Genomic DNA, 21,414 nt, shown 5'->3' with positions numbered 1-21,414 from the left:
CCTCCTCAAAAAGTTTGAAAAGATTTATATCTCATCAACAAAGTACAAGGTTATCCATACCCAAAAAAAGAAATTACCTCACCAGGCTGCAGTATTGCTCATTAAGATTCATCAACTATAGATACAAAGTAGTTCTTGTGTAACCCTACACATTTACTTGTTTCTTGGTATAAAAAGAGAAATACATTCTCAAAGCATATCCTCAACTCTATCTTTCAAAAATCTACTGTGCTGTGAATGTTATTTACATTTTTCTTAAAATATTTCCTTAATTTCTTCTACTCTGTAAATAAGGGCTTATGTGAAATAAGAATATAAATTCCAGTATAAAACTATGGAGAAAGGAACACACAATTTGGCCAGAAATCTGGATATTATTCTCTGTCTTCAAAGCGTGAGGGTGAGTTTGAATATCACTGACCGAAAGTTCACAGCCCTTATCCATTGGTGAATATTTGCTTCCAGATCCTAGAAACATATGTCAAATGGTGATAACCATCCATCCATCCATCCATCCATCTATCCATCTATCAATCCATCCATCCTTTCATTTGTTTCCTCATTTGTATATGCAATGCACAATAAGAAAGCAATGTGGAGTAGATTTTTTTCATTCAATGAATATTTCTTAAATGTCCATTTCATAGCAAATATCATCCTAAATGTTTAGCACTCACTTTGAACAATACAGACAAGGTCAGTTTTCAAATATTGTTACTTCAGTGAAGGACCTAGGACAAAAGACCCATGCCCCTAGATTACCAGAAAGCAATAGTACCATGGATATCACATCAACTATTGCTTTTTCTAATTTTAAACTCAATGAGGACTTTAGACTTGCTGAAACATTATGTACACAAAAGTCTAAGGATGCTGCATCATTTGCAAAGGAATGGAAATGCCTATTGAAAAAAACAAGTTAAGTAAAGTAAGCTAGATCTAGAGACTTAATGGTTGCATTTTTTTCCTTTATATGTAGAATCTAGGTTTAGCTTTAAAACTTACAAGTAAATGTGTTGGGTCGTATGCAAGTGTACATAAATGTACAACTTGAAATATGGTGGTTTGGGGGAGAACTCAAAAAATGTAAGTCTTTTTTTTTGTTTTGTGTATATATATATTTTAAATTGTTATTGTCAAACTGATGTACAGAGAGGTTACAGTTTCATACATTAGGCATTGGATACATTTCTTGTACTGTTTGTTACCTCCTCCCTCACTCCCCCTCCCCCTTCCCCTTTCCCCCCCCAGGAGTTGTTCAGTTCATTTACATCAAACAGTTTTGCAAGTATTTCTTTTGTAGTAGTTTGTCTTTTTTACCCTGTGTCTCTCGATTTTGGTATTCCCTTTCACTTTCCTAGTTCTAATACCAGTATACACGGTTTCCAATGTACTCAGATAAGATACAGAGATAGTGCAGGTACAACCACAGGAAAGGAATACAAGAAAAAAATGTAAGTCTTTAGGAAGGCAAAATTATAGTTCAACCAAATAAACATCAAGAAACAGGTCCTTGAAAAGGTTGAGATGGGGTCCATGAGATGGGATTAGATGAAAGAAGAGAAGGGGGGAAAGCACAGTAACAAATTCAATGTACACTCCATAAAATTAAGAAAAGTGAGGGAAAGGGTGAGCTGGGAGGGATGTGTGAAAATGTCCACAGGGGTTGATCAAGATGCATTGTCTTCATGAAGTGCTTTCTTGAATAGCAACTCCTTTGTACAACTACTTAAAGGTAATAAGAATGTTATTTTAAAAAGAAATCTTATATGGAAAAAAACTCTTTTCTTTGTGGTTAAGTTTTATGGTTTTAATTCAGATCATTAGCATTCTGTGATGCATCCTGCTCTCTACGTGAAAAAAAAAAATGGTTTGTAATAGAATCACACAATCTTGTTTTCTCTAGGATCTGCTACTCTTATCAACCACTTCCCCAAAATTAATACTTCTTTTGTCAGACATGAGGCGTGATTTGGGGGTAATGTTCTGTGACAGTTGAGTGAGTATGCAATATCAAAATGCACCCTTTCCCCTCTATATAATTAAATTTCAAATTAACATGCTGCTTTCTCATGCTTCATGCGGCTGGGGCCTGCCTCAATTTCCCTTGGTCATAAACTGGCTATGAATATGAATTAGTGTTTGCTGTCAACGCTCATGATCATCTTCTGGAACAGAAGATTACAACAGTTATTTCAGAGCAGATGTACTCATTTTTATCACCCTTGCAATTTTCATCTTCCAATGAACATTCATGAGAGACAACAACAGCACAGTAGATACCAGTCTGCCAGCCAAGGCTCATCGCACTGCTTTTTCTAGCTTCAATGGCTTTAGTTGGTTTTAATTTGCATTTACACTGTGTTAGTAATGATTCAAGAACTCATAAATTCAAATGGACTTAAAAGTGTCCTGGCTAATATTTACACAGGCCCCTGAAATCCCTGCATGAAAATTGAAACTTTAGAGTGAAAACTTTTCCAACCAAAAATGGAACAACTAAGTTTCCTATGGAGTAGAAGTGAATTGAACAGAATTGCAGCTGCAGGGGAAAGCAAGATCAATACATCTGTCTTCATCTCTTAAATAAAGATGATGCTATTCCCTGAAAAACAGAATTGTTCTTATTTTACTCTTGGGTCCTGGAAGTTGTCAGTCCTCTGTACTAGGTCCCAGATGATCTCCCTTCCTTTGCAAATGATGCAGTATCCTTAGACTTTTGTGTGCACAATGTTTCAGCAAGCCTCAAGTCCTCATGGAGTTTACAATTGGAAAAGGCCCTAGTTGACATGATATCCATGTATTACTTCCTAGTAATCGAGGGCCGTGGGTCTTCTGTCATGACTGACACACCTAGGCCCGCCACTGAAGTAACAATATTTGAAAACGAACCTTGTCTGTATTCTTTAAAATGAGTACTAAACATCCATTCTAATGTTAGAATATTACCAAAGTGAGTGCTAAACAGTAGACACTGTCATCTCTCTTGCTGAACTTAGAAATGTAGGGGCAGAGGCTGAGTGGGATAAGGGAGCTTCATGGGACTCTATTTGGAGGTCTCATGATAATACATAAATTTAAGTGTGTGTGTGTATTGTGTGTGCGAGTGTGAGGACACAAGCTCCTCTCAGATCTTGATCTCAGTGGCTGAGCACTGTCCCTGAGCTTTTTCATTCATATCTAGTACTCTACCACTTGATCCAACATTCCACTTTTGACTTTTTGGTGATTAATTGGAGATAAGAGTGTCATGGGGGCTGGGAACATGGCCTAGAGGCAAGAGTGCTTGCCTGGTATACATGAAGCCCTGGGTTTGATTCCTCAGCACCACGTATATAGAAAAGGCCAGAAGTGGCGCTGTGGCTCAAGTGGCAGAGTGCTAGCCTTGAGCAAAAAGAAGCCAGGGACAGTGCTCAGGCCCTGAGTTCAAGCCCCAGGACTGGCAAAAAAAAAAAAAAAAAGGAGTCTCGTGGACTTTGCTGACCAGACTGGCTTTGAACGGCAATCCTCAGATCTCTGCCTTTTGAGTAGCTAGAATGACAAACATAAGCCACTGGTAAGCCAGTCTTAGACATATACTTTTAAAAGAACTGCTATCCACTTAGTGAAAAGCATGAGACTATGAGAAGAATTTCAAGCATCCATAAGATTATTTATTAATGGCATACCGGACCTGGAGAATGTTTAGAGAATGTATACCACATCTTCAAAAATGAAGGAACTTTGGGGATGAGGATGGGTTGGAGTAAGGTAGCTAAAGCTTGGAGAATTTCTTTGGGAGGCAGTGAAAATATTCTAAAAGTAGTTGTAGTGATAGAAACACAATTGAATAGATGAAAAACCACTGGATGACAGAGTTCAAATGGGTGAATTATTTGGTACATGAGTTGTGTTCCACAGGAACCTGATGCACAGATGTCCAGATGCATAGTCAGGCTGCATGGCACTAAAAATGCATGCCAACCATCACTGTTACTTAGTTCTTCCTTCTTGGGCACATGCTTCTTCTCTGGGCTAGTTCCAACTAAAGCTCAAAATTATAATATTGGCTCAAAACAAGTTCTGTATCCCTCATCTATCATCCTAACTATCTGAGAGGCTGAGATGAAGAAGATCACAGTTCAAGGACAACCCAGACAGAAAAATCTGTGAGACTCCATTTCAACCAATAACTGGGCATAGTGGTATGTGTCTGTCATCCTACCTATGGCAAGAATTTTTAGAGAGAGAGACAGACAGACAGACAGACAGACAGAGAACTGGAGTTTGGGCATGTATGTCCAGGAAGGAATAGCGACCCTATCTCTAAAACAAGTTCATAAAAGGGATGAAGGTATGGCTTTAGGGTAGAACACTAGCCAGTATGAAGCCCTGAGATCAAACTCCAGAACCCCCACCCCACCCCCCAACACACACACAAACACACAGAGATCATGCACTCTTATTACTTCTACTGATCTAGGCTAATTGTAGCAAGCAACTGCTTGTCCCAAAACTTGTCCCAAAGTTCAGCACAAAGGCAGGAGTATCTAGAATGACAAATTTCCTTGGCATACAACTTCACTTCTGGCAATGTACTGTTTGCTATCAACACCTAAGAATGTTAACAAAGCAAACAAAATCAACAAAGAAGTCCTCTGCCATTTCCAGCTGTGACACCTACAGGACGTGGATTTGTCCTACTCTTCCCGTAATGCTAGAGATGAGAACATGAAAAACAACCCTGACCACAAAATTCTGCTTCCTGTAAATGGCTTGCTTAACTCGTTTGTTGTTTGCTCTACCCCCTGAGTCAACCCCCCACATCTGTGCTAAGCTTTAACCTTTATAAACCTCAGCTTGAGGACTGTTAGGACTGCTGCCATCAGAAATTGATGTTTTCAACTGCTCTAAGGGAGCTAGGGTATCGAATACTCTTACTGCTACCTTTGTTTAGTAGGAGATGGATTAACTGAGACTGCCGAATACACTTTATGTTGCATAAGAGTTAACGCTTTACCTGTTTACCTTTTCATAGGTCTCCACTGAGATGCTTTTTGAAAAGAGTCTGATTCTTGTCAGTTCTGGGGCTTGAACTCAGAGCTTGGGCGCTGTGCCTGAGCTAGTAGTAGTAGTAATAGTAGTAGTAGTAGTAGTAGTAGTAGTAGTAGTAGTAGTAGTAGTATTTGCCCAAGGCTAGCACTCTACCACCTTGAGCCACAGCTCCACTTCTGGTTTTCTGATGGTTAATTGGAGATAAGAGTCTCACAGACTTTCCTGCCAGGCTGGCTTTGGACCTCAATCTTCAGATCTCATCTTCCTGAGTAGCTAGGATTATATTTGTGAGCCACCAGCACCTGGAAAGTCATTGTTTTAAGCCATAGTTTAGTCTTATCTTTTTAGTCTTCAAAATTTCTCTGCACTGTTTTTTTTTGGTAGGAATAGTGATTATTTGCTGATTGTGTATCCACTCCAAGTTAACAGAACACAGAGCATGTATGCCATTAGCTTAACAGACTTGCTTTGTTCATGAAGTCTTTATTCTGTTTGCTTCTTTTTCTCAGCACATCCTCCCAAAGGAAAGTTACCTTGAAGCCACTTGGAGTCATGCCATACAATGGTCTGGCAAGTTGACAGTCTACCTCTGAGCCCTAACTCTGCCCCACGAGGAAGTTAATGAAGTACATTTGAGTCTCTAGCTTCTTATGAGCAACCAGGAAATAAATACATCTGTTCTGCCCACATTAACAGCATCAAATAACATCATGATTTCAGAAGTACTTTCTAAAAACCTTTTCACGTGTGTGAAATATGGACATGCGTATGCATGCATATACATTGTTCTCTCCTCCATTGATTTTCAGAGTTGGAGTTCAGTTACAAGAGAAGGCACATAGGGAGTGAAAGTGTTAAGGCATAGATAAAAGAACAAGAGTCAGGTAATGAAAATAGCAGATAACTGCTTCCAGTAAACTCTAAGATGATCATGGTTGCTTGGTTGTTTTGGTAATATACCTATGCATTTTCCTTATACTTAGATCTGGCTACACGAATGAGTTCTATCCAATTGGATAAAACCCTGACCTTCAAAACTCTTCTCACCATTCTCCCCCATATTTCTCACTTCCTACAAGCTTGAACATGGCAGGCACACTGGATGACAGAACACAAAAAGAGCCTGGAGACGCAAATCCCTATTGCAAGATGCTTGCCAATTAGAATTACCTGCTTTCTACTTTATTTGAGCAAGAATAAATCTCTATCATGTTTAAAATACTATAGATGGTTGTGTTTGTCCACATTACAACTGTACTAATGAAGCTGCATTAAGCAAGTAGTTGATCAAATTTGGGTTCTTCATCAGTTGTGAAGAAACTTGACTGTTTTGAAAGAAGTGCAAATGATGGAAAGGTAGGAAAGGACCAAATTTGACTTTCAAGGTGTTCTTAGAGTCTAGTCTGTCTAGCAAGCTGTCAATCCTTAGTTTCTCCAGTTCAGACAAAGAAGCATAGTTCATAGATCCTGTTGGAGAATCCGTCCACAAGCATTCGGGAAATTGTATACAGATAAATCAAAGGTAAGTTCTATAACTGTTATTATTTTATTATTCTTCAAGCATGGTTTTAGGGCCTCCATAATCTCCTCCTGAATTTTCTGGGCAATGGATGTAAGGTAGCACACGGGTATGTTGATTAGATTTCATTCATTCCCAAAGTGATTTGTTCAAAGAATTCCCACTGGACCATTTCTGAAAACTTCCTGCTAAGATTTTTGTGTTCTCACACTAAACTGTTTTGAACCATTTGACTTTGAGCATAAATACCTAATATGTTACATGTTTCTGATAGTGATATAAAACTAAATATTTGTCAGAACTTGGATAAATAGTAACTTGCAGTAGATAAAGTAGGTCCAGCACCTGGCTTTGAACCCACACTCTGGGCCAGGACACATGTGCCAGGAATGAAACAGACAGTTGCTGGGAGAGGCAATTCGGGACCCAATCCAGACAGCCTAGTAGTGGAAGGAAAATTATCATCCCAGATCAAATAGGCAGCAAAGGAAGAATGTCCTGACACCTGGATATCAACAGCAGCGCAAACAAAGAAATGCTCATATACCTACATGGCACATCACACACAAGAAACTTAATATATATCTCAAAAACCCCAGTGGAGTTTTTCCAAAATCTCATTTCCTTTAGATAATAATTTTTATTGCTCATCACTCCTATAAAATCAGCACCACGACAACTCTTTCCTATACTATCGCTGGCTTTTGTAGTTTCTAAGAGAATACAAAATACAGTTGACATCAAAATGATATAAATATCCAGAGACCATGGCATTTCTCAAAGCATTTCAAGTTCTATAGGAAAGTTGGAGTAGCTATTATTGTACAGGACTATGAATAATACACCTTTTAGGCTCTACTGGCTGACAGAAGGCCTTTGACATCACTTGAAAGATAATGAAATCCACCAGTTACTTTCATCATTCTTCTACACATACAACTTCTTTGTATCAAAGAAGAGCATTAAAGCATCAATTAGAGTGTTTTGCTGTTGATAAAAAGTAAAACAAGAGAGGGAAAATGTGTTTTTTACTTTTCTATGATAATATTTGCTTTTGAATTATTGCTACTATTGGAGACAAACAATAGCAAGTAGTGTTGGAAATTTAATTTCCCTTAAGAAATACACAAATTAGATTCAAGACAATTTTAGTGATCACGTGGCTCAACCTCAACTAATTAAATACTCACATAAATTGATCACTCATACTATGAGCCAATGAGCTTCTAGTTCTTTCCTCAATCCTTACAAAAATTGGTTATTCTCATGTTAGAAATAAAGGAACCTGAGATCCAAAGATATCCATTTGCACAGTCACAAAGTATATGGCAAAGCTGGTTTTGCAAATCTTAGAAGTATGATTCCTGGCTTTTCAACACCAGCTGATTATAACATCTATATCTTCTTATGATGGAATGTGATCACTTGGCTTTTTCCTAAACATTACAATTAAGGTTAAAAGGGTAAATTATATTTTACTGGGAAAATATAAAATATCTACTGTCAAATCAAAGACTAAATGTTCTGTTTTTTAATTTTTATTATTTGAGCTATATACTTATCTCCGCTATACACAATCTGTGTCAAAACAGAAACAAACAAAATGAAATAAAAGATAAAGAAATCTGGTTGCAAAATATTACAATTGGCAAGAACATGCCTTTAGTTTCTAGACCACACATGATTGAAGAACAGCCACCACCTCCTTCTCCATGGGCCTGGCTCATGACAGATGGTCTGGCTTCCCCTAGAACTGTCCAGTTGTATCATCTCTAGATGCCCATGCTGTGTTTGCAAATCATGTTTATCCAAGGGCCTCCCTTCTCACACATGCTGCATAGTTACTTTGGATGGTCCATTTTGTGGCTGTTGAGTGCGTTAAGAATAGATGGACTTTTTTTTTTAAAGTCCTCTCAATTTTATAAAAAGCTATCATAGATCCACTATTTACAATGGAATCACTGAATCAGATTCTCTTCTCCATTTTTGGCCCATTGGTATCAGCTGGTAATTTCAAAATCAATAATCCAACTTTGAAAGGCTTAATGCAAAACAAACAAATGGCATCCAAAAAAGCATCCTGTGGTTAGATTTTCCAGTTTCACTTGGGCTGCTAAACTGTAGCTTGAAAAGACACCCACTCTCTTACCTTGGGGACCAATTTCACTCACACAACTTCAATAACATTTGTTCTCTTAATAGACACCAGAATCCAAATGCTTTGTGTTCTCAGCACCAGATCTAAACAGCCACATTTCTGTTTATTCCAGAGTAGAAGCTGTCCTAATCTGCTGTTACATTTCCCTGATTGTCCACAAGCTGTCAAAATGTTTGCTGTGCCTATCAAAATCTGCCAGATTTATTTGTGACATTGGGCAGGAGTAACACTGAAATCTTTCAGAAAAAAGAGGGTTCAATGGATGAATGCCAAATATAGGGAGAGTAAAATGAGAAAAGTATAAGAGAATGTCTTTGCTGCTAAATATTGTAGATTCTATTATTTTAAAAATGGTGGATGAAGATGACAATGTATTAATACAGGTAGAATGTAAATAGTTATTCAAAAGGTAATGTTTAGCAGAATTTAGATGGATTGCTAAAAATTAAAATGTGTGCCAATTATAAGCCAATACAATAGTTGAGCTTTACATGTTGTTACTTTCAAAGTTGCATTCTGAAATACTACAAACCTGTTTCAAATTAATACAGGCACTCCAAGCACCCACTGAGAACCTTATGAAGTTCTGATATCCTATTTTAGCATCCATAACGAAGTAGAATGAGAGAAGCTCATTTCTATTTAAATTCCACAGCATCAAAAAATACTTCTTCCTGACTATTTGAAATTAAAAATCACTTTGATATATATTCGTCATTATTCAGAGATGTCAGATTTCACATGAATTGAATAAGGTAAGGAGAAGGAAATCATTCATTTGTAGTTAAATTCTAAGGGTATATTTTCCACATGGAATTAAAATGACAGTGCTCTAAGATCAACAATAAGTATGGAAGATGGGTCTCTTGTATGGAGAGAATTTTCATAAAACAGATGTTCTTGCTTGCATTTGCCCAGTTCTGTGTTCATGCCAAATGGGAGGACAGTTAATTGGTCCTGGTGATTCCTTTAACAAACTCCTCAATTAGTGATTTTCCTTGTTGGTGTGATCAAAAATACTTGAGAGAACTTCACAGGAGGAAACATTTCTTTGGACTCATCATTTCAGAGCCTTCAGTTCACAACTGCTTGGTTTGGAAGAGAAGTAATCTCCTCATGGCAGACAGGAAGGAGAGAGAAAGAGGAAAAGAGGGAGAGAGAGAGAGAGAGAGAGAGAGAGAGAGAGAGAGAGAGAGAGAGAGAGAGAGAGAGAGAGAGGAGAGAGTGCCAGGGACAAGATACTCACCCCCATGGTTCATTTCCTACAACTCAGCCATACTTCCTACCTAGTAAAGTCTCCTCCAAGTAGCATGACCAGCTGGGGATCCAGCCTTCAACACAAAATTCTATGGGGGCCATTTCATATTCAAACCATCACAGCTGGCTTTTCTAATTTACAACCATAATATTTGCTTTCCCTCAAAGATGTTAATATCTAAGAAATCATACTGTAATGATTATGACATTCATGTGCAGTATTTTAAACTAAATATTAGCAACCCCAAAAGAATTTAGAGATGCAGTTACTAAGCACATGATGTAAAATTCAGATCCGATGAGCTTCCACTCTTTAAAAAATTTTTTCTGTTGGTTATGGGGCTTGAACTCTGGGCCTAGGCACTGTCCCTGAGCTCTTCAGCTCAAGGCTAGTGCTCTCCCACTTGAGGCACAGTGACACTTCTGGTTTGCTGGTGGTTCATTGGAGATAAGTGTCTTAAGGACATTCCTAGTTGGGCTGGCTTTGAACCCACGTTCCTCAGATCTCAGCCTCCTGAGTAGTCTGATTACACGCCCAGCTCTTTAAAATATTCTTAAAAAGATAAAGCTCTCTCTGCTTTATCTTAATGATCTTGGTGTGCAACACAAACCTAGTCCATAAGCTTTACACTTACCTCGAAGGCGCTCTGTATTTTCTCAAAGTCACCCACACTGAGCCGGCTCTCCAGCAGGGCAGTGCCATAATCTTCATCGTCATTTTCACCTCCTGTCCTCTCAGAGTGCTCTGGCCCAGGCTGTGTCTCCTTATTTAACTCAAGTGCTGTGTCCAGGTAACTCATAACATTATTACCTCTTTTCAGCATCCTTCAACTTTCCGTGGTTTTATTTTTGCCCTTTTCAAAAGGTACCTTTGAAGAAGAGAAAAACTTGACTGAAAAAAATTCCAAAAGCCAAACACACAAACCCTTCCAGGCATCCAATTAATAGGCAAAATGCCCAAGTCCTGGTTGGCAATGAAATCCCTTCCTCCTCTCACTTATCTGATTCTGTGGATTATATTTGAACCCCACAGTGTCCCCTCCTTTTACTCGATTTAACCTGACTTGAATAAAACTGTATAAAGCTTCCTCTATGTTTATAGCAACCACCACCAAAACCCAGCTCTGATGCTGATTTAAATGCTTTAGAAAAGCAACTTCTCAAACATCTTTGGCTTCCCTTGCTTACATGCACACATCATGGCTTCTAGCTGCATTTTCTCATCGGAGGGTATCTGGTGGCACAACTCAATGTTCCCTTGCCAAGGAGGCATCTGCCCCAGAAGGCCACCTTTCCAGCAACATGGTGGCATTGTTTGTCTAATCACTCCCTGACGCCTTTGTGTGTCTCCTGGCAACAAGTATAAAGCCTGCTAAAACTTTTCCTTTTCCTCCCCTTCACCACTAGTGACTGAACTGATGCTTGAATGCATAATGTAAATGCCAGTTATTGTTGTTCTTTTTTTAAGAGGAGGGCAGCCTACTCATTTTTATTAAATCATTTTTGTAAAGACAACTTTTACAATGCACGTTATGAATTATGAAACAACATGATTAGTTGAAAAAAAAGAGCATGCAATTCTGCAATTTTAGGTTTCCCAAAGCACACAAAAAAAGTATGCCTTATTCTTACATAGTAAGATTGCATTTCTTATCATCTTTCTCTCTGTTGGTCATGGGGCTTGAAGTCTGGGCCTGGGAGCTGTCCCCAAGCTCTTCTGCTTGAGGCTAGCCCTCTACCACTTGAGCCACAGCTCCATTTCCAGTTTTCTGGTGGCTAACTGCAGGTAACAGTCTCACAGACGTTCCTGTTTGGGCTAGCTTTGAACGATGGTCCTCAGATTTCAGCCTCCTGAGTAGCGAGGGCTACAGGCATGAGCCATCAGCAGCTGGCTCTCTTTTATTTTAACTGCTACTTTCTGTTTTCATTCAAGGTATCATATGATAGTGTTCTGCTCTTCAAAGTATGTTTTTAAATCACAAATCAAAGGTTGGGTTGTGGCTCCAGTGGTAAAATGCCTGCTGAGCAAGTATGAGTCCTTAAGTTCAAACCTCAGTGCTATCCCATCCTGCTGTAAGCAAGTAGAAGGTATTTTGCTTGAATACTGCTAGCCAGTTCTTGTGCCTGTGGTGTTTGATGCTATGTTCCAATCTGGGCTTCTCACTCAGGCTATGGATGCCACAGATCCTCTGGCCTCCACAATCACATTAGCAACAGATCTGCAGCTAGGACTATAGGCAAGCGCCAGCAGCACACAGCCATTGTAACAGATACTATTAGGGGAAAGTAGGGATGAAAACCCTATCCTGTGACACTGCACTGGGAAAGTCATGTAGTTAACTTACAATGAAAAGGTCTCTCATTATTCTAAGACTGTGTAGTTGCCTGGCCTAATTAGCTACTTCCATAAAGATGCAATGCTTTATGTTTTCACTAGTCAAGGCAGGAAATTACAATGAGCTGCCAACAAATTTCAGTAGAAGTTAATCAGTGGGCATGGTCTCCTTTCTGGAAAAAGTATAGCACTAGAAATAACTCCTGATGGTCATAAATGGCTTTGCCATTCCTTGTAGTAGTGTGGCATATTTTCAGGTTCATAACTGTGGCCCTGTAAAATCCATGACTAGCCTACAGCCTGCTGAGATTCAACTCCTTACTTACCGTGAATCAATTAAATGACACGCTTGTGAAGACCTGCCATATGCCCAGTCCAATAGGCGGTTCTGCGGGGATGTTACAGGATGACGATGTTCTGTGACAGGTTGCTAGAGAGAGAAGGCTCACAAATTGACACAGGCTCTGCAACTGGAGTGTTTGACCCTAAGCTCAAACACTGAGAGTTCTATGCGTCAAGTCTGGCCACTATTGAGTTATGTGCCAAGTAGGCAGACAAGGTGAAGGCCAGAGGAAGAAAATGTATACACGGCAGAATGGGAAGACATCTTCAGGGATCTTCACCTGTCTGTGTGCAAGACGGTGAGGATACAATTACCTCCATTTGAGAGGGAGAATTGGGAGTAGTGGTTATGAATAGTTATGAATAGCTAATTAAAAGATAGTCCTAAATCACAGGTAGGTCCAGAGATAATTCAGAGGGTTGGGGTTCTACCTGGGGAGGTCTGATGCCCATTGTCTTATCATCAGTCAGGTGGGGCCTTGTTACAATAGTCACTGCGGCCTGGCAGGTGGTCCTCCTCCTCCTGGATTCCAAGATGGCTGCATCATGACTACAGGAGAGATGGCACAGGAAAAAGGACAGAGATATAAAATAGGATGCCTAGTCTTTATCCTGCTCCCAGATTTATTCAGGGTCCAAGTAAAAGCAGGTTTGAAGTAAGTGTGGAAGTTTCCTTCTTCTATAGGAATAGAGCATCCCCAGTTCCCATATGGAATCAGCGAGCACCCAAGATGGTCAGCTGACATGTCAGTGGGCATTTCTGCAGGATTGAATAAACTCTTCCCACTAAACAGACAGACACCTGCATTTTATCCCAGTCTGTGTTGCCAAGTCTGTACCCAAATCCTTGCTCTTTCCTTCTCCCATAGTTTATCCCCATCAATCCAAGTACAGACCTCCCCCCTTTCTTCTAACTTCTTTCCTCGTGTTTGTTCTCCATTCTGATTGGAATCTCCTCTCATTAACACTGTGTCTTGGCGTAGAATTTTCTAGCTGCCACCTCTCTTCCCCTACAATTTTCCCTCCACTATTATATTATAATTATTATTATTATAACATAAACCAGTTTATCTTTCCCACTAGCATTTCCCATGAAGTGAAGTCCAGGCTCCACCCAGTGAAAGTTCCACTTCCAGGCCAGCAAAGGAGGTAATCCACACTTGTCTCTTCAACCCAGGCCTTTCCAACATGGCTCCAGGAAACAAATACCACACTATAAAGCCAGCCCCTTCCCAGTGTCCTCGGAAAAGTTCCAGGACAACCTTGATATCTTTTAAAACTGTAATAAATATTAGTTTCTGTCCTTCTTTATTCCTGATCTTCCCAGTTACAGTTGGTTACCCATTCTACTATGCTACTGCAGCAGATTTTTAGATACTTTCTGCCTTGTAATAGAATTAGTTGTCTGTGTATCTCACACATCAAGTTAACTCCCTAAGAACAGAAATGATACTCCCTAATGTCTCTAATTTTACATTGCCAAACACACGATCCTGGTAATGTTTGAGTCCTTCTAAAATCACATGGGGGAAATGAAATTCACTAATGAGCTATTTATCAGCAAGGAGAGGTAGATGGCACTGAGTGGGACAGACATGGGCAAATGATGTTAGAAAATTGATGAGAGGCGCAAATTTTTAGATTGTGGCTTTAAGCCAGATAACAAAATAAACTATTCAAGCACTTTTGAAACAAAGCATATCTTTTACATATACAATTTCTATGTAATATGCAAACAGGTGCTCTTCCTCTTTCCTTCTCATTACCCTTGAAAACAGAAAAGTCCACCTGTGCTCGTGTAACAAAACATTGGTTTTAGAATAATTTTATCTTTTGAGGACACAACTCCCCTGCTAGACCTTAGGCAACAGAATATAACCTTTTTGGATCTTCTGAACAGTGTTTAAAGTGAGATGTGATTTCATAACAGTTTTTCTTAGACATTTCAAGTACTTGAATATAGAATTTATGAAATATTGTATTTCAAATAACTACAATTTTGTAATATATACGATCATATTTAAAACTCTAGCCAAACAAGCAGTAGTTTGTAGGTATGTTAGATACACACTAGATGATTGATAGATAGGTAGACAGGTAGGTAGATAGATTGGTAGATTTTATGCAATATATAGAGACACAAAAAGATAATTGAAATGGATAGCAAATTGCTGCTACTGGCATCATCATTCCCACTTACTTGAAAATAAAAGGCTGCTATGGTTTTATCAGTAGGCACTTTTAGGATCCACTGAATTAGTACTGACAATTGGTTCTTTAAAACAGTTTCAGGTTCTATCCACTTACACAGATGCTATGGGACATCCCCAAACACAAGTCACTTCTATGCCCTCTGTTTTAGCACATCGTTCTCTTTGAAATCCAGTGTCCTTGTTGCCAAACCCTTGTGAGTCTCTAGGCCCTAGGCAGGCATTTCACTAGGAAGTCACCTACTGGGCAATTACCCTGAACAAGGTTACCCAAATCCTTTATGTTGCCTCTTGAGAGAACACTGCATTCACTTCTGCTAGAAGCTTTATGACAGTGTGGCAAAGGCACCTACCTTGACATTGAGCATTGGCATCTATCTGTGTGTGGAACTACTAAAACACAGTCCTAAAAGAACTGCTTGAAAAGAACCACTGAGCACATTTGGATTGAGGAACGAGTGAAAGAATGGAATGGAATGGAAAGGAACACTTACTGAGTTCCTTGTATAAGTTTATGACTGCACTAACCATTTTTACAAATGATATTTTACTTAGACCTCATGATAGCCCTACAAGATACTTAATATTTCCTCATTTATAACAGATGAAAGAAGTAAAGGGAAATTAAATATCTCTTCCTTTCCAATAATGTAAGAATGCCAGTAGAATAATGCTAGTTCTCCTGCTAGAAGTTGACCCATGATTCCTCAGAAACCTCTATGTTTCGTCACTGTTATTGTCACCTTTTTTCTGAACTTCAAAAGGTTGCACATTACAATTTAACATGTCCATCTAAGTGTCCAGAGTGCTTCCTGCTCAGAGTCCTCCCTTCCATCATCCTCCCCCGTTCATTTCACATTTCCCACTTTCTTTATCATCTATGTATATTCAGTATTTCTGCTGTATTTGTTCTGCATCCCGTTTTTTATTCCTTGGTTCCTTACCCCCAACACCACTGCTACAGTTTTTACATGAAGACACTGAAGTTTGGACATATTAAATAATTTTCCTGGGATCACCCAGCAAAGAAGAAGCAAGGCTGAAATTCAAACCTTAGACCTTTCAAACAATCCTTACTGCTAAAGGCCATCATCAATTCCAAGCCAGTTTCCAGATGGAAAGTAAGGAACTGAGCAAATACCTACCAGGTAACAGCGTCAAAGGGGTTTAGAATTAGGAGTCACAATACCAGGTTCAAATCTTGATTCTCGAGTTTTCAGTATTATAGTTATTATTCAGTATTATAAAAGCATTTCATAGGATGGTATTAAGAGGAAAATGGAAAATACAATGTTCTATATAAACTGCTAAAGCAGGATACGTGAGTTAACACCATTAGTGCAGTCACAGAAAGGCAAGGTCCCTGAAACTTTAGGTTAATTAGGTAGAAATTCACAGACAGAACAGAATATTGTAATTGTAAAACAAAGTGAAGCAAATTTGTAAAATGTCATCATGACATTTCTTATAGAGGCTGAGATTCTAGAAACATTTCTTTTGCTTCTAGGAAGAGCTCAGGTCTAAATTCATCCCCAAGAGCAATGTTATGTCAATAGTTTAGTTACGTGTTGAGTATGCAATGATTGTGTGTGTTTGGGAGAGAGTTAGCCCTTTGGAAAAAAAGAATTCTGCTTCAGGGTTACTCAGAGGAAATGGCAACTAAAGTCTTCTCAGAGAGGACTTAGTTTGCTTGGCACTGTATGAATCATGTTTTATCTGACATAATGTGACCCTTAGACTCTTAGAATGCATGAATGCTAGAATCATGTATTTTGTTTGTCTCACCTGAAAAGCTTTTGTCTAGATGATAAGTTGATTTTAATTCAGTATGGACTCACTGAATGGCTTAGCCTCAAGAGAAACATAATATAGAGATATATGTATATTATATATTAAATTATTATAATAGTATATTATATAATCATAGAATATATGCTTATATATGATGGATAATTATGTATAATTACATATTGTATGACATATATTGTATATAGTATGCAATATATATTATCCAACATTTGTAATATATAAAATATTATATATAAGCAAAGGGATAGAAAGAGAGAGAAAAAGGGAAATCAACAAAGGGAGGGAGGAGGAACAGAAAGAAGGGAGGTTAGGGGAAGGGAGGAGAGAAGGGAAGAAAGGGAAAGGAAAGATAAGGAGAGGGAGGGGAAAAGAGAGAAGGAAAAGAAGAGAAAGGGAGAAAAGGGAAGGGGAGGAGAATGGGAAGGGAAGACAGGAGAAGACTGGAGCAGAGAGGAGAGGAGAGGAGATGAGAGGGGAGGAGAAGGGAGGCGAGGAGAGGAAACACAGGGGACCGAAGGGGAGGAGAGGAGAGACTGAGTTTTTCAAACAGGCTGCCTCATAAAGGAGAACTGTGGGCAGTTTTAATAATATTTTAGGTAAGCACTGGTCACTAGGAGGAGAAGCAGAGGAGTAAAATGACATAAGAATATCTCTGACAAGGAAATGCTCATTTCTGAAAGGGTAAGGATATTGCGTGAGAAGGTTTGGCATGAGAGTCTGAGTCAGAGGACATGGCCTCCATTCTGTGGACTCTGGACGCTCACCCTGCCTTGCAGTGTCCAGTCATAACTGGAAATAATTGTTCTTATGCACACATACTTCAAAAAATCACTTTGGGCTCAAATAAAATCATGTATATGTAAATAGAAGCAAGTGGAAAGGTCTATGTCAATATTTATTTGTTGGCTGATTCATTCATCCATTGTGTATTTTTATATGACTTGACATGTACCGGGCATCTCCCTGTGAACACAAACAACTATCAGTAAGGGTTTTGTGCATGTTCATTAATTATAGAAGTCACAGTGGTGTAAATATGACTCCGGTTAACTACCAGCTTGCTTGAAGACTACTGAGGAAGAGTGGTAGACTGAGCATGGTAGAAGATGATATTGGAGTTGGCCTCTGGCTAGAACTTGGTGCCCCTGAAATATTGTGTTCTATCCTAGCCTTCTAAATCTCAGCATGTAACCTCATATGCAATTATACTAACCAAGTCACACTGGAGTAGGGTGGGTCCCTAATCCAAATCCACTAGGAAGGGGATGCTCAGATTAAAACACATACATAGGGAGGGTGTGAAGACTGCAGTCTTGCTGTCCCCAGTTCAAGAACCATCAGAAGCTAAGGGAGAGGCCTGGAATGGATTATTTCTAGGACATTTAGTCATGCTAAGTCCTTGATATCACACTTCCAGCCTCTATAACTATGAGACAACACACTTCTGTTGCTGAGCCACTGATTGGTGGTAAATTGTCATGGGAATCTTTGGTACCAAATTCAATTGGACAAATGGAACTAAAGGAAAAAGTTTATGGGGAAATGTATGGTAATGTTTATTAGTAATATTAAGCTTATGTAAAATATAAACATATACAATCACTGTAATGGAATTATATAATATTAATCCCTTAGTACAGAACCTGACACATAGTAAACAGCAAATAAATATTTGAGTAATCAAATGAACGAACATAAAAGGGATAACAGAAAGAACAGTGGTTTGTCATCATATGCGTGTATTCTATTTATATCATATATACATATATGTGTCTGTGTATATATGTATATGTACATTCTATTTCACTCACTTTTGTTTCATACTGATTTTTTTTCTGGGCCTACCACCTAAGTAGTATTTAAAAAAAGCACTGTACTAGTCCCCAGTCTAAAAAAATGCTGCCACTTCACCTTTTGTTTACTCTTAAGAAATCTTGTGTAGGACAGCAAAGTCAAAGTCAAAGAGGGGAGGAGGGCAGTGAAAAGGAATTCAGACTTGTAAAAATCAAAGTTCTGAAAGCATGTGCGCTTGCAGAGATTGAAAGCTGTAGTCCCAAGAGAGCGCAGTGCCACAATAAATCTCCCTCCCAGAACACAGTGCTCCTGATGAAAAGGTCCGCGGGTCTGGGGCTGCTGGGTCCCTGCCGCAGGGGCAGCAATTGTCAAATTCATTTGGGCAAGACACTCCTCAATCACGCGTCACAAGTGAGCTCACAGAGAAGTCATCTTGAGAAATGCAGATGGAGATTTGCAATCATTGCCGAGGCTAAGTGCCGACAGAGAAAATGGATCCCAATTTAGTCTCAACCCATGTTGGTTTGGTGATTCTCCGGTTAACTCTTGCCACTAGCTGAAGAAGCCTGAGCCTCTGGAGAGGCGAGATGGAAAGTGGAGCCATGCAAGTTCAGGCAGAGGACAGCTTTTGGAACCATGTCTTCAGGTCCGCTGCAGGTAATGCCGCAGGCGCAGTTAGCTGAGGGAAGAGCAGTCATCTATCCACCTGTTTGCGAAGTGCAAGAATGGTAATGGTGCACCTTGCGGCTTTACCAAGGGAGGTATCCACGTAGGGGAGGGAGTCAAATTTTAAATTAAGGGGAGAATTTTAAGAGATCTGTGACAATCACCAACTCCATGGCTTTGGGGAAGAAACTTACCTTGTTTCAGAATCTTAGCCTATAAAATCAAAGGACTAAATTGTAAGATCTAGAAGGTGATTTAAGCAGTACTTACATTTAAAAAGTAGAAAGGGAGTTGTAAGAATTCTATAAGGTTTGCAGGAAAAGAAACCATGTTCCTTGTATTATTGCACTCATACTTTAAGTACCAAAACGAATGGGTAAATTCTGCAAACATTTTTTCCTGATATGTGCATCATTCTGATGACCTTTTGGATCCATCACTCAAAACTACACCAGCCACATAGACAGCGCTGTTGTACCGAGTTTTCCTATTAGATTATCACTGAGGATTGAAGCATTACCTTACAGCAAATAGATTCTCCCCAAAGAATGTAATTCCTAAGTATATGTTATTCAGTTATGCATTTTCCCACACCTTAGTTGGGTAGTCACTGTAGCCAACCATTGCCTTAAGCATTGGTTATATAAAGTAATAAAGATGGGCTGGCCTTGGCTTTTAGGTTTGGTAGCTCAGGATGGGAGTTCAAGACCAGTGAAAGGCTAATGAGAACCGCGCCCCCCCCCCCAATCCCCTACGCACACACATACACCTAACAAAACAAGCTAAGAGTGCTGGCGTTTTGTGATTCCAGGTTCAGTCAGCATCATAGCTGGGAGAAATCCACCCAAGGCTAGTCTTGGGGAAAAGCATGAGACTGTGAAAAGAACCACAGCAAAACGACGCTTGGAGATGTGGCTCAGTTAATAGACATTTGCCCATTAAGTGTAAGGCCCTGATTTCAAACCCAGTAAGTTGGAGAAAAAAAAAAAATAAGAGGGGCTGTCCCATCATTAACAGACAGGGAGTCCAAACCTTCCAATCGAGATTAGGATTCAACGTTGAGAAAAGTCGTTATCTATGACAGCCGGCAAATGATACTACCCAGATTACAAAACAGGAAGCAGGATTAGGCAGAGCAAGCAATATGTGCAACGGTCTAGAATCCACTCCTTTTATGTGGGTTCTTGGGCACAGAAAAACAGTTGACTCTAGATGTCACTTAGAGCACAGAAAGGGAGCACAGGAAGGGCATGAGTTAAGAAATGTGTTAGTGTGTACATCCCCAACGAATAATTCTACGTGAATAGTTGGTTTGATTTTAGAAAGGTGACTACTTTTCCCTGGAGTTGGTATGAAATCATGAAGCTTCTGTTTACTAAGCACCTCTTGATACATCTTCTTACCACCTCTACCTGGAACAGAAATGTCAGACTGGCAAACTCATAAAAGCTCTGTACAATTTTTACCAAAAAAAAAAAAAAAGGAATGCATAAACATGGTAAAACAGGCTACACACAAATGGCAATCAAAAAGTAGGCAAAATGGACCAGCAGTCTGTTGTTTGTACCCTTTAAGAACTGACTCTATTTGAAATTGGAGCTTTGTAATTTAGAATTCCACCTAAAATAATGTCCTGTTCAAGTTTGCAGGCTTTTAAAGCAATGTGCCTTTTGAAGAGTTTCCTGAAACAGTTTGCTCTCTTCTTCACCATTGTTAAAAAAGCCAAATATTTTAATTATAGTGAAACATCTTAGTGCATTTACAAGACAATATTATTTAAAATAGCTGCCTAAATTGTTTCTATTTCCCTATTTTCATCATATATCTAGGTATCTATGAATGTTTTAGGAAAGGAATATTATGTTAGGAAATAGTGACAATAAAACAATTTAAGAAATGTCATTTATTAGTCTGATTTGTTTTCTACCTAAATGACTCAAGATAACCTATCTATAGCAAAGTAAAACATGGTAATAACTGCACATCAGAGAAAGAGCTATACCAGACTCATGAGACTAAAACTACAATCACCATTGACAAGAATGATGTGCATGCCAGAAGTGATACCTCCATGACTGCCGCCTATGAAGTACTCTGGGCTAGAATGTGCAATTCAGATTTTTTTTTTGCCAGTCCTGGGGCTTGAACTCAGGGCCTGAGCACTGTCCCTGGCTTCTTTTGGCTGAAGGCTAGCAGTCTACCACTTGAGCCACAGCGCCACTTCCGGCTTTTTCTGTGTATGTGGTGCTGAGGAATCAAACCCAGGACTTCCTGCATGCTAGGCAAGCAC

General features: G+C 39.2%; 1 protein-coding gene across 1 annotated transcript in view; it reads right to left on the bottom strand.

The window, feature by feature from the left end:
- Wdr49 (WD repeat domain 49) overlaps window positions 1–10,792 on the bottom strand; it is a 110,567-nt gene extending 99,775 nt beyond the window's left edge. Inside the window, exon 1 of the mRNA XM_048345848.1 lies at window positions 10,604–10,792. Within this exon, the coding sequence (XP_048201805.1) occupies window positions 10,604–10,792 (189 nt within the window). The remainder of the gene's footprint in view (window positions 1–10,603) is intronic.
- Between the last annotated feature and the right edge of the window lie 10,622 nt (window positions 10,793–21,414).

Source organism: Perognathus longimembris, chromosome 5 (genome assembly GCF_023159225.1).
Source record: "Perognathus longimembris pacificus isolate PPM17 chromosome 5, ASM2315922v1, whole genome shotgun sequence".
In the NCBI taxonomy this organism is placed as follows: domain Eukaryota; kingdom Metazoa; phylum Chordata; class Mammalia; order Rodentia; family Heteromyidae; genus Perognathus; species Perognathus longimembris.
This window is presented reverse-complemented; position numbering and strand designations above follow the sequence as displayed.